General features: G+C 47.3%; 1 protein-coding gene across 3 annotated transcripts in view; it reads right to left on the reverse strand.

Annotated features, from left to right (window-relative positions):
* Positions 1–14,627, reverse strand: part of USP24 (ubiquitin specific peptidase 24) — a 1,909,144-nt gene that overhangs the window by 1,439,766 nt on the left and 454,751 nt on the right. For all 3 annotated transcript variants that reach the window (XM_086952711.1, XM_086952716.1, XM_086952707.1), the window contains exon 23: positions 81–196. In XM_086952711.1, coding sequence (XP_086808837.1) covers positions 81–196 — 116 coding nt within the window. The remainder of the gene's footprint in view (positions 1–80; positions 197–14,627) is intronic.

Consider the following 14,627-nt stretch of genomic DNA (forward strand, 5'->3'; position numbering starts at 1 on the left):
CATACGAATTTTCATGAATTTCCTTAGCCAATATCAATTGTTCTCTCAGTAAACATACTTTCAATTTGAGAATACTCTACCTGTATGGAGACTGTACAGATGTTGCTACAGAAGGCATGGCCGTTGCTGTAAGCATTTTTGTTGCTCTTGTTACTGCATGTGTGAGGGTGGGACCACCAAGCGCTGAACTGGCTGCCTACAACATTAAATAAAAATGAAGATTATTGAAGAGGGTTACATTAGTTTACAGAAATTGTGAGTATTATAACTCAAGATGCAGAATCTAAGAACATGTATGAGAATATGGCAATACGGTAGGTGACTAATTGAAGAGCCACTTAAGTGCAGGCTAAGGCCATATTGACGCCCTCACTCCCTCCTCAGTGCTTCCGTCAGACATTGCCCAACACTGGGAAGGGATAATAAAGGCCCCGAAGGTGCCTTTGCACCAGTGGATTTCCTTTTTTTCCATTATAGCTAGGTACGTTTTTTTTGTCTTTGTAGTGACGATCAGAGCGCGCGGACATCATTACATGTAAAGTAAAAGTAAAACAAGCTTATGAGCTGCTTTTACTTTCACTCCATCAATACTTGGGGTGCATAGCTCAGTGCCCCGAGCACTGATTGAGGTGGGAGAGGTATAATTGGGGAGAAGGCCAATTTGAGGCAAACTCCATCTCTGCCCTCCAGGGAGAACAAATTACTGGGTTGGGAGTATAGCTAATGTGATGCCAGAGTCCCTTTGTTGCCCCAAATTCAAAATTCCTGGCATCTAGTGGGCTGTCTACTACCCCCGCACCCCCGCCCCCCCCGCAGAGGGGCAGATTTGGGGCAACATTCCCAATTAAGCCAAGCCTCCCATCTGGCGCCAGGACTTCAGAAAGAGACTATTGCTCCTACTAAAATGTCTGATGTATAGTGGACTTTCAGCTCTTATCTGGGGGTGGGCGGGGGGTCTGACTGGTTTGTACCTTTTGGGGTAGGGGTATGACCAATGCCAAAGAGCAACACTCGCACCCCCTAAGGCCGGACCAGTCTTTCTGTCCATCTGTGGACTAAAACGTCCCATCCCAATATCAAGCGAGAAGACATTTGATTATTTTGGGTGTTTCGTCCAAGATATGATTATTTTGGGTGTTTCGTCCTTTTGGCCATGGGGAAGGTGGCACTTTTTGGGCTGGTGTAGCGGTTACCTGGGGAAACACCCAGACCCAGACTTTTCTGAAAACTAGACATCGAAGGAAGTCCAGGGTGGTATGCTTTGTGTGGACCACATGACATTTTCTTCCCCACAATGCACTGCATACCTCAAACTTTGCCTAAAAGCACACATTTTCCTTGCATTTCTCTGAGGTAATCTTCCGGAATCCACAGGGATCCAGAAATTTCCTACCACCTAGCATTTCCCCACTGTGCTGATAAAATGCTACCCTATTTGTGTGATTGGGCCTAGTGACAGCGACAGGGAACGGATCAAATCAATGTCAACGGGAGTCCCACAGTGGAATTTTGCAGATTCCTCCTGATTCCAGATATTTCCATCACAGAAATGTAAGGAAAATGCGTGAATTTAGCTAAAGTTTTGAGGTTTACATGGCTTTGTGGGTAATAAAACCTTGTGGGATTTAAGCAAGGCACACCACAGTGAAATCCCCTGTGTCTTTAGTTTTCATAAGTGTCTGTGGTTGGTAGATTTCCATGGGTGGCGGTCGACCAAGGCCCCAAATACTACCCCTATTGCTGATCTCTTCAAGTAGCACTTTTGGGCCTTTAGTGTGGCAGTCGCTTCGCCCACTCACACAAGTGGGTTGCTGTTGTCATAGGGAGGCGTGTTGGAACTCTGGTACGAAATTTGTGGATTGCCACAGATTCCAGAACTTTACAGCACAGATCTATGAGTAGAATATGTGCTTTTAGCGAATGTTTCAGTATTGCAAGGGCTTCTGGGTTAGAAAACTTGATGAGCCATGAAAATCACACCACTCTGGATTCACATTCTCTTATGTGTTTAGTTTTTAAAATATTTACAGGCTTGCTAGGGGCTGACTGAGCTGGGGCCCAATATTCACAGCTACCCATACTACGAAAAAAAGGGTGAGGTTTTCAGTGGAAAAATGTGACATGTTTGTGTTGTCAGTTGGGCCTTTACCTTTCATGGGCACTAGGCCTCCCCACATAAGAGAATTACAATTTTTATCGGGGCAATGCTTGGTTGTAAAAATGTATTGTTCCCACAGATGCCGGAAATGTGTGTTTTAGACAAAGTTTGAGGTTTTCAAAGGATTTTGGGTAAGGAAATTTCGGGAGTGCCACACAAGTCACCCTGCATTCCGCTAGGTGTCTATTTTTCAAAAACATATAGGTTTGCCAGGTTTCCCTATGTGCCAGCTCAGCTACGGCCCAAAATCCATAGCGAAGCACATTACAAAAAATGGGATGTGACCTGATTGCGTTTTTGACCCATTCCTGTTGCCTACCCACACAAGTGAGGTACCATTATATAGGGAGACATGTGGGAGCACAGATTAGTGGAATATATTTTATTACTGTAGTAAACTGGCTCTATATAGGCTACACCAAAATGAGGTATTGTGTGTATAGATACCAAGTGACCCCAGAAGTAGGCAGAGATTAAAGTTAGATAGAACCTTACTCTCCAATTGTGGTAGAGTGGTTGAGCAGTGAAAAATAGAGAACAGAGTTCCTCAGTTGGTCATGGAACACAATGGGAAGGGATGTGAGATGAAAGGTTGGTCGAAAGTCCTCTATGGAGGGGAATTCCTCCTTTCGGAACTAGGGCCCTCACACACCCAACAAGATAGGTGTCATGTTTCATCATATGGGCCTGCTCCTCGTCGGGTCGGCGCTGCAATATCCGACCGGCACCCATAAAGGGGCTCTTTAGCGGAGATCTTTTGTTCCTTGCCGTATAGGTGCCGTGGGTTTAAGGGGCCTAGTATGTGTAGATGTAATAGTGGAATGTGCAGAGTAAAACGGATGTATGTCATTACATCGCACACTAATACCACACATGCCATTACAACGCGGGTATTAGTACGCAATGTCAATGACATCGCATGCCATAACATCGCATACTTTTAACACGAGTATACTTTTACCACGAGTATGTTTTTACCACGCATGCCATTACAACGCAAAGGCATGCATGGTAAAGCTATACTTGTGGTAAAAGTATGCAAGGTAAGTAACATCCAACACAACAGACTACTCCTACCCCTACACTGCCCAAACCCAAAAACACTGCCACACTACTCACTACCCATACCCTTACACTACCCTAAACCCTACGCTACCCACACTACTCCCACCCCTACACTACCCTAAAACACTACTACGTTACCCACACTACTCCCACCCCTATACTACCTTAAACCCTAAAACACTACTACGTGACCCACCCTACTCCCACCCCTACACTACCCGAAAACACTACTACGCTACCCACACTACTCCCACCCCTACACTACCCTAAAACACTACTACGCTACCTAACTACTCCCACCCTTACACTACCCTAAACCCTAAAACACTACTACACTACCCACACTACTACGCTACCCACACTATTCCTACCCTTATACTACCCTAAACCCTAAAACACTACTACACTACAACACTACCCACACTACTCCCACCTCTACTCTACTCCCACCCCTACACTACCCTAAATCCTAAAACACTCCTACGCTACCCACACTACTCCCACCCCTACACTACCCTAAACCCTACAACACTACTACGCTACCCACACTACTCCCACCCCTACACTAAACCCTAAAACACTACTACGCTACCCACACTACTCCCACCCCTACACTACCCTAAACCCTAAAACACTACTACGCTACCCACACTACTCCCACCCTTACACTACCCTAAAACACTACTACACTACCCACACTACTCCCACCACTACACTACCCTAAACCCTATAACATTACTACTACACTACTCCCACCCTTACACTACCCTAAACCCTAATACGCTACAATAAACAAACAAACACTACAACACTACACTAAAACCTAAATCACACTACATAAACACTACACTACCCTCCCCAATACACTACACTAAACAAACATGACAACACCACAACACACACTAAAATGTTTTTAAAAAACACACACAACACAAACATTACCACACCACTTTTAAACTACCCTAAACCCTACAAAAGTAACCCCCCCACCCCATGCACAAACCCCCTTACCTCTCTCCTATCCAGCGTCGCCGTCGGATCCTGCTTCCTCCTTCCTGCTTGCTTCACGTCGTTGTGAGGAAACAGCCTAAGTTTCCTCACAACGACGTGAATAGCCGCCCCCGCCGCCGCCATTACACATTACATCCCATGCGTTGTAAAAGTGCATGCGATGTAATGGTATGCGTGGTTTTACCACGCGTTGTAACATCGCATGCGTTGTAACACATGCAATGTAAAAGCAACGCGTGGTAAAACCTGCGTTGTAATGGCTGTTCCCCGAGCAAAACAGGTGAGGGAATCCTCTAAATAACTTTATTCAGGGAGGATCCCAGCCTGGTTAAAAAGAATAAATAAGAGGCGACAATCTGGGTACAATTTGTCGGAAATGCACTCTACTCCTAGGTGGTAGATATGTTTCTCGCCTAATAGTCACGAATGATCTGTGGCGATTCCTCAGGACCGTAAGTGAAAAACTATCTACAACTAGTGGTAAGCCTAAGCAGCCACTCAGTTAGGTCACTAGGAGTTGGTCGAGTTTCAGGGGGCCTCTCTAAGATGCCCTCTGTGGTGCATTTCACATTAAATCCCACACTGGCATCAGTGTGGGTTTAATGTGGTGAGAAGTTTGATACTAAACTTCCCAGTCTTCAGTCTATTATTTTATTGTTTGTATGTGGTATATCCTAAAGAAAAACAAATATGTTTTTTAATAAGTGTTCCTTTTTTATGTACTGTTCTCTGTGGTGTACTTTTATGGTTTTGGTTAGCTGAATAAAGTGGTTTGACTTGACAGAGTAGCCATTATGGTGTTGTGGAGTTCGTGATGACAAACTCCCAGCACCATATACTCTTAATGGCAGCACTGCACTTACAGTGAACAGGAATGGACTTGGGCACTTTAGGGGTACAGGGCTCATGCACCTGTACCCTCACCACTGGCTTAGGGCACCCAGCTAGAGGGGTGACTGATGTAAGCCAGGTTAGTGGTTTGTGAGCATGGCACACAGGGATGTGTGCCATGTCCACTCTTCACTTTGTTCTGCACCAAGACACGCATCCTGCAAGTGTCAGGGTACAGGGCAGACCTTAAAGGCCTTCTCTGGTCAAAGTGCCCTGGATACCTGTGGTACCATTTACCAGGGACTGACATGTGGCCAGAGAAGCCAATTGGGTTTAGGCTTCAATGCCGTTTTAGGGAGGGAACATAGGCCCTGGGTACCTGATTAGCATGAGCCCGGGGCACACTCAGTCAAAGAACATCAGCAATTCAGCAAAAAGTGGGGGCATACCATGCAGGAAAGAGGGCACTTTTTCACAATTACCAATTTGATTTGCTGCATTTGTGCTTTCCAAACGTAAGCCAGCGTGTAAGAAAGAAGACCTTTTGAAAAATTGCCCTTTGAATCAATCACATGCTATTATGGTTGCCCAAAATTTCAGAGATGCACAAATAACTGCTCATGAACTCTGTATCTGGTATACATTTGAGAAATACAGAGGTTTCCTTCATTCCCATTTTTCCCTCATTATATTTTACCATATAAATTGATCTACACACTATCAAAAACCATTGTAAGGTACAGCTCAATTGTGGGTTTTGAGTACCTAAGGTTCTTGGACAACCTACAAACACTATATATATATATATATCCCTGCAACTAGAAGCATCTAGCGTACTTTACTATGTAAAGCTTTTAGAAATTTTGTATTGTTACAAGAAGTTACAGATGAAATTGCTGCCAGAAATGGCTGTTTTTTGGTATTCATTTTCAATATTTTTTTTAATTTAAACAGTTAGTTTCTTTGGGAAAACTTTGATGGACACACAGAAATTACCTCTTGCTTAATTCAGAATGATATCTACTTTTCAGAAATATTTAACTTTCAGGGATTACCCATGGGTGTCACACCGGTCTCCACCACAAACATTTGGATAAAACGGTCTATCTCTTTGAAAAATCCAAAAACTGTGGTTAAAAAAAAAAATTGTTCTTTTGATTCAGCTCTGCAGGTTCCTAAAAGCTGAGAAGATGACTTTAGTACAGAAAGCCTTTCTTTAATGGATTTTACGGGGAAAAAAGCCCTCACTTTTTCCCCCCAGAAGACTTGAAATGTAGCTATATTTTGGCTAGTTTCTCTCACCTCTTTCACACTCAAAGGAAGAATAAACTACATAAGCACTGATGCACTATCCCCTGTACCTTTCATAAAGATCCCACATCCAATAATGTAGGCACAAATAAAAGGCAGGGTAAGAACATTTACACAGAGGATGGTCCAATTTCAGTTTGAGCACAAGTTCAAGATTAAATTTCTGGTCCTCTTAACTAGGAAGGATGAGGAAGAATAACTTGAAATCAGTGATCCTTTGTTTCATCATAGTGCAAGCGCTTGGGAAAATCTTACTGTAAGGCCGTTTTTAGGTCTCATCAGCACACAGCTTTTAGCTGTATGTTGTCGAAACACCGTTTGTGGACCATAAAGAAATGGCGGGCTTACCATGGATATGCTTTCGTGCTTTAATTTGCTTGTTTCCAATTCAATGCTTCTTTATCATTCTCTTGGTTGTTTAATGTGAGCAGTGAACAATACAAATCATCCAAAGTGCATTTTCTAATTGCTTTCAACTAGCCTCTGAGCGGACTCGTGTTTCTCCCACCTCCACTGCACATCCATAGTTTACCCCTTGCCAGATTATTTAGTTTATGGTTATTTCCAAAATCCCAGCCAAAAGCTGCGCCCACACCCCCACATTCACTTTCCTACCCACTCTTCGGTTGGCGCCCACCCACCTAGACGCTCAAATAGGTATTGGGGGAGGGGGGGGGTCAAATTATAGATGGGACAGTAATCTGTCATTTGCTGCCAGGCTACACCATTTTCAAAAAACGCTTTTGCGCTTGTATAAGGAAAATGCCACTGTATGCAATGTAGCGTGTAGCGGTGAAGATTCACATGCTCAGCATATATAATTTTACTACCTAGTGCTGTGCTCAGACATTCAAACTTGTTTTCTTTTAAGAAATTTTGCCTCACAAGATGTGCTCAAACTAATCCCTTTGTCTACGATGCTCATGGGCAGCAAATCTACACTAGACTGTTTTTACACCATTGGGTTTTGAAGAACAAGTTACTTATCTTAGGTAACGATATATCTCTAAATCTTAGTTATGGATTCCTTACCTTAGAAATAACCCCAGGTGTCAGACTGGATCAGGAGAATTTTATTTTCAGCAGTACCCCTGCGTGTCGGTAGTTGGCGTAGGTCGACTCTGCGTTCGTCGTTGGCATTGTGATCGTCAGAATGACGTTGCGGTATCTACTTAGACGCTGCCTCTGCGCGCGGACGTCAGTTCTTTACACGACATTCCCCGCCAGAAGCGCAGAGCCATTCAAGAAACGGACCACTGGTGCATAAAACTAGGGCCCTGAAAAGGAGTCCCTTACCCTAGAAGTCAGTTCGCAGAACAGGGGGGGATTGGTGGGGCGGTAAGGAAACCATAACTAATATATGTCTCTTACAGATATATCTTTACCGAAGGCAAGTAACTTGTTAATCTGTAAGAGACTATTAGTTATGAATTCCTTACCTTAGAATAGATACGCCAGAAAGTTCACACTAGAAAGTTTTAGAGAACTGAATGGCCAAAGAAGCTGTCTCTCCAGACTTGGCTGTCCAAGCAGTAATGCTTATTGAACATGTGCAAGGAAGCTCACGTGGCTGCCTGGCAGATGACATGAAGGGGGATTCCTAGTCCCAAAGCAGTAGTGGCTGCCGTCTCCCTGGTGGAATGGGCGTGCAACCCCACTGGAGGTTCCTTTTTTTCCATAAATTTTAATGCAAAGAACGACCCATCGAAAGATGGTTTGTTTTTGCACGGCCGACCTTTCTTGGAGCCCACATAGCCAAGAAAGAGATGATAATCCACCTGGCATTGATTTGTGCGATGCAGGTCAAATAAGAATAAATTTGGATCCAGGCGGTTGAGCCTCTCCTCCTTTTTAAAAGGATGCAGGGGAGGAAGACGGTGGACAAAGTGATGGTCTGTCTTATGTAGAAAGAGATTACCACTTTGGGAAGAAAAGAGGGTCAATTTCGGGACACAAACTTGTCCAGATGAACTGCAAGGAAAGGAGGCTTAGAAGAAAGAGCCTGAAGCTCACTCACCGTTCCGAGGGAAGTAGTTGACGTCCCCGAGATCCAAGATAGGACTCAGGCCTTTGTCCTTCTTGGGTACCAGAAAGTAGTGGGAGTGACAACCACAATCTACTTCAGGGACTTGCTCGATGGCTCCCTTGGCCTAGAGAGCGGCAACTTCCTGACCGAGAAGTGTCAAGTGATCCTCAGATATGCTATGGAAAGCAGGTGGTATGGAGGGAGGTGCAGTCTCGAAAGAGGGGGGGGGGGGGGGGGGGGGGGGGGGGGGTAGCCCCTTCGGACTATCTGCAAAACCCACCTGCCCAAAGTGATGTTTTGCCAGTGGGGGAGGTCATGGCAGATCATGCAGCCCACTGGCAACTGGTGGCCCTGAAAAGTCAGCTAGGAGGGTTTAATGGCTGCTGCAGAGGGGTGCTGGTGGACTGACCCACCCGCTGGCCCCAGACACACAACGCTGGGTCCCCAGCCACACAGAGGCTGGATAGCGTGCGCAGACCCATGACCCTGGGTGGAACGTGGTGGGGCACCCCTTCCGTAGCCACAAAAAGCAGACTGCACGAGGCGAGAAGTGGTAGCGAGGCCCAAGGATCTGGGCATAGCCCTGGAATCTTTAAAGCATTCAAACACATTGTCCGCTTGTCGCCAAACAAGCGACGGCCATCAAAGGGCATGTCCAAAAGAGTATACTGGACATCACCCGAAAAGCCAGTGGACCTCAGCCAGGCGTAACGTCTCAGGGCTACAGACGTTGAATTTGTCCTGCCTAGCGAGTCGGCGGTGTCCAGCTCACACCATATGGCGAGCTTCGCAGCATCTCTACCCTCAGTAACTGCAGAGGAGAGCATGGCCTAAGCCTCCTTTGGGCACTGTGGCAGCACCTGCACGTCTGTTGTCCTCACAGAGTGGGTGTAATGACCCAAGAGACATGCAGTGTTCACCGACCGCTGTCCTAAGCAGGTGGAAGAAAACATCCTCTTCCCACAGTGATCCAGCTTCTTGGATTTCCCATCAGGCGGAGCGGTAGGGAATGCGCCCTAGGAAGTAGAGGCTTGGACCACCAAGCTCTCGGGGTAGGGTGTTGGGAGAGGAAAATGGGGTCGGCCGGGGCCAGACAGTGGCATTGGGCATTCATCCTATCGACAGGGGCCTCTGTGCTGGGCTTGGACTAAGTGCCCAGAAGGATGTCAGTGAGTGCGACATTGAACAGCAGCAGGGGCTCCGAAGTGGCCGCTGCAGGTTGAAGCACCTCAGTTAGGAGGTTAGTCCTGACCGCCACCGCAGGAAATTCAAGGCCTCAGCCGCCCTATGCAACAACACAAGTTCAAGAATTTGTATAGCGCACTACTCACCCAGAGGGTCTCAAGGCGCTTGGGGGATGGTGGGTGCATTACTTATCGAATAGCCAGGTTTTTAGTTGCTTTCTGAAGAAGAGGTGGTTCTGTGTAAGTCGGAGGGGAGTGGGGAGAGAATTCCAGGTTTTGGCCGCTAAGTAGGAAAAGGATCTTCCTCCCATGGTGGATCTGTGGATGCGCGGAATTGCGGCGAGGGCTTGATTGGATGATCGTAGTTGGCGGGTGGGTGTGTAGAAGGACAGTCGTGTGTTGAGGCATTCGGGACCTAGGTCGTAGAGGGCCTTGTGTGCGTTGGTGAGGAGACAGAACGTTATTCTCTTGTTGACGGGGAGCCAGTGGAGATTCTTCAGGTGACCGGAAATATGAGCATGATGGGGAATGTCCAGTATGAGTCTGGCTGATGCATTTTGGATGCGTTGGAGTTTTTTCTGTAGTTTGGCTGTGGTCCCGGCGTAGAGGGTATTTCAATAATCCAGTCGGCTGGTGACCAGTGCGTAGGTGACTGTCTTTCTTGTTTCGGTGGGGATCCAGCGGAAGATTTTTTTGAGCATGCGTAGGATGTTGAAGCATGAGGATGAGACGGCGTTGACTTGTCTGGTCATTGAGAGGGAGGAGTCAAGGATGAAGCCCAGGTTGCGTGCGTGCTCTGTAGGTATGGGTGCTGTGCCCAGGGCCGGTGGCCACCATGAGTCGTCCCAGGCGGAGGGGGAAGATCCTAAGATGAGGACTTCCGTTTTGTCTGAGTTCAGTTTTAAACGGCTGTTCTTCATCTATTTGGCTACTTCTTTCATTCCTTCGTGTAAATTGGTTTTGGCGGTGTTTGGGTCTTTGGTGAGGGAGAGGATCAGCTGGGTGTCATCTGCGTAGGAGATGATGTTGAGGTTATGTTGGCGCGCGATGGATGCAAGGGGACTCATGTATACGTTGAAGAGGGTGGGGCTGAGTGAAGATCCTTGTGGGATACCACAGATGACTTCGGTGGCCTCTGATTTGAAAGGGGGGAGGCGGACTCTCTGGGTTATCCCGGCGAGGAACGAGATGATCCAGTCCAAAGCTTTTCCTTGTATTCCGACGTTGCTGAGGCGTTGTATGAGGATGCTATGACATACTGTGTGAAAGGCGGCGGAGAGGTCGAGTAGGATGAGGGCAACTGTTTCTCCGTTGTCCAGTAGCGTTCGGATGTCGTCTGTCGCTGCGATGAGGGCGGTTTCGGTGCTGTGTTTGGCTCGGAAGCCGGACTGTGAAGAGTCGAGGGAATTGTTGGATTCAAGGAAGGCGGCGAGCTGACTGTTGACGACTTTCTCAATGACTTTGGCAGGGAATGGGAGGAGTGAGATGGGGCGGTAATTCTTAAGTTCAGAAGGGTCTGCTGTGGGTTTCTTCAGGAGGGCGCTGAGTTCGGCATGTTACCAGCTTTCCGGGAAGGTAGCGGAGTTGAAGGAACAGTTGATGACATCGCGGAGATGGGGTGCGATGGAGTCTGCTTTGTTGAAGATGTGGTGGGGACATGGGTTGGTTGGCGATCCTGAGTGAATTGAGTTCATCAGGCGGATGGTGCCTTCAGTGTTGATTGGGTTCCAGGCGAAAAGGTTGTGAGAGTGCGGTTTTGGTTCGGAGGTGGGCGGAGTGGGCTGTTCATCGGACTGGTTTTCAAAGCTGTTATGTATGTCGGTGATTTTGTTGTGGAAGAAAGGGGATAAAGAGTCGCAGAGGTCTTGGGAGGGAGTGATGTCGTTGGAGCCGGCGGTGGGGTTGGTAAATTCTTTGACGATGTTGAATAGTTCCTTGCTGTTGTGGGCGTTGTTGTTGAGACGATCCTTGAATGCTGATTTCTTGGTAGATCGGATTAGCTGGTGGTGTTTGCGGGTGGCGTCCCTGAAGCCGGTCAGGTTGTCAGAGGTTGGGTTTTTTCTCCAGGTTTTCTCGAGGGTACGACATAGCTCCTTGTAAGAGGCTCCTTCCTCCATAGCCACCGTAGGGGGAGAAAGCATGCCAAGGTCTGGAGAAGTGTCTAGACCACTGGCCCCAACAAACTCCTCTCTCCAGTCCAGTTCTTCTAACTGGTCTGCCAGAGGGTCCACAGACCCCTCCCAGTCCTCAACCTCCTTTGGTTGCCATTCAGGACAATAGGGAACACCAGGGTAGAACAAGGGTACAAAAGTACCAGTCGGCGCCGGTCCGGCTGTGTCCATGTCGAAGAGACTAGGGTTGACGTTGGTTGGGGACACAACCGGTGTCCCCAACCAACGTCGGGCGTCTAATCCCATGGCGGAGGTGTCGCCATGGGATTCGATGCCAGAGGAGGTGTTGTGCGGTCGACCAGTGCCGGTCCGGATCCAGGCCTGGATCCCTAGGGGGTCTGCAGCGCCGGGGCCGAAGACACCGGCATCGAAGGCCTAGTACCCCCAGCCGAGTCTCCGGGGCCAGAAAGGTGCACTGGTAGAGTCAGGCTGCCCAAAGATGGAGTGGAGGACTTCGAAAAAGCTACGAAGTTGGGCAGGGGTCGCGCCAGCTCCCTCGACGAGGAGTGGTGGTGATGGCTCCGCGACCAGTCCCGCAACCTCCCTCTCACCTGGGATCTCGAGCGGCGCCTAGCAGACTGCCGGACCTCTAAAAGCTTTCGGGACCACTCCCGCAAAGACTTCGGGCCATGGCACGACTTTGGGTCGTGGTCGCGCTCCAGGCACCAGAGGCACACTAGATGTGGGTCAGTCACAACATCAGCTTGTGGCAGGAGCCACAAGCCTTGAAGCCGGTCCGCCAATTTGACATCCATGTGCACCAGGAGTCGTCGTCTCAAAAAAGATGTCGAGAAAAGAGAGTAAAAAAAAGACTAGCGGTACCGCTCTCTCCGGATCTGCGCTGGCTGGCGCGGAAAAAGAAACAGACTTCAGGGCACAGGGGCGTCTAAGTAGATACTGAGACATCGATCATGATGTCAACGCCTAACGTGGAAAACGACCGACACCACCTACCAACGCACAGGAGTACTGCTGAAGAAAAATTCTCCGGATCCAGTCTGACACCTGGGGGTAATTCTAAGATAAGGAATATTCATGGGTATGGCGAGATTCTCTTCTGCAGGTGCCTTGAGATGTCACACTTTAAAATCGTTTTTGCACATTCTGTATTGCACTAGGTTTGATTGTTGTATGCACTTTAGCGACTATATTCTGATTCTGTGGCAAAAACTTTCCTGCTTATTCCAGCAAGCTGGAATCTACTTCTAAACAGATTTGTGCTTTTATTGTTCTTGCTGACTTTGCACTTTAAACCACTCTAATGCCAGATTTTTTTGCTATGTCTTTTAAAAATGATACCTAGATAACCTGCTATATTGTGAAAAGGCAATGCCTGCTTTTTTACCACCCCCGGTGACTAATCTGTTAGTATACTTTAAATCAACCACCTGGCTAGATCTTGCTGCCCATGTCCAAGAGAGCATGCATGTACCTACCCAGTAAACAAACTGCATTTAACTGAACTAAGAGACAGGCTTGCAGATGTAAATATTATCTTGCCAAAGCTTAAATCCTTTTGGATTCCCTATCTGCAAGATTTGTTGGGAAGGAATTAGGATAGGCCTTTTTAGTAAAGGCAGGCACAAAGATGCTCTCCACTGAAGGGTGAGTAGTTAGGAAGTCTGGATCAGACAGACAGGCAGGTAAGAGCAAGGCTGGAACAATGTAGCTATAAGGGCATCAGAGGGCATTATTAACTGGCATCAAGGACTCTGTCAAAATCGGCACCTTGCTCAAGAATTATTAGAACATTTGGTGTTTGTCTCAATTGGGGGCAACTGCAGATCTAGCAATTTGGATGCGCTCTACACCACTGCTGCAATCAAAGCTCTTTCTTCTGCTGCTGGCCCATGTGGCGAGAAAAGCTCTGTCTCAGTGGAATGTGTCCAACCCACTGACATTTTATAAGTACAGTTCATCAACATAGTGTGGGGGAGTAAACTATCACTCCCTCCTCCTCATCCACAAATCAGGGGGGGGCGGGGCAGAGGGGACAGGGGGCATATGTGTTTCTTGAATAGGGTCAGAGAATGCAAAAAAAAGTGGATTGTCTGCTGATAGCTGTATGAAACTGAAGTATACAAAAAAAGTGATGGATGGAATGACTGATATAATCTTAGCCACTGGTAACTGATCTGTGTTGCATCCCAGTCCATCATTATTTTGCCTACCTTGCCTCCTTAGTTTGGACATATGCAAATCAGTCTTAACCCAGCTCCAATAGGAGCAGTCCAGCCTGAACTGCAAGTTAGGTCCTCCCTGAGCTGAAACAGAAGTGACTCAAGACTGGTTTAACTTTTATTAGGGCTGATCGTTTGGTATAGCTTTGTTCCTCTGGCACAGTGTGCATGTGACCTATATCTGAGTGTACTCAGGCTACATGATCTTGCAGAGCATCAATCGTCAAGTGTAGACCAATGTCAGTTCAGTGTCCAACAGGAGTGTAGCCACAGAGTCTTTCACTGGAGTAAATAGAGTGGGCATCAGAGAATAAGGATCCGGCATGGATCTTGGGGCTGGTTTGAAAGTCTGTACCAGAGTTTATTCGGGCCTGATAAAGGGTATGAAGGTGACGGATGAGGGAAGGCTACTACAGCTCTGTGGGACCCAAAGGTACTAAATTGCACTAAATATATGCAGAATAGCCTCCTAGAAAGCTGCTATCGGCTGCAGAGTTGGTGACAGCCTTAGGGGAACTGTGGGTGTGTCAGGACCAGCTAGCCAGTCAGTCCAGAATCCAGATAGAGTGACTGGATGGGCTAGAGTCCCACATAATTTTTTATGTTTGGACTTTGATTAAGAGTCCACCTTGAGCAGGAGTGAGATCTTTACTTGGACTGTGACCTCCTCTTCTTAGGTTCACCGATGTA

Source organism: Lissotriton vulgaris, chromosome 1_1 (genome assembly GCF_964263255.1).
Source record: "Lissotriton vulgaris chromosome 1_1, aLisVul1.2, whole genome shotgun sequence".
In the NCBI taxonomy this organism is placed as follows: domain Eukaryota; kingdom Metazoa; phylum Chordata; class Amphibia; order Caudata; family Salamandridae; genus Lissotriton; species Lissotriton vulgaris.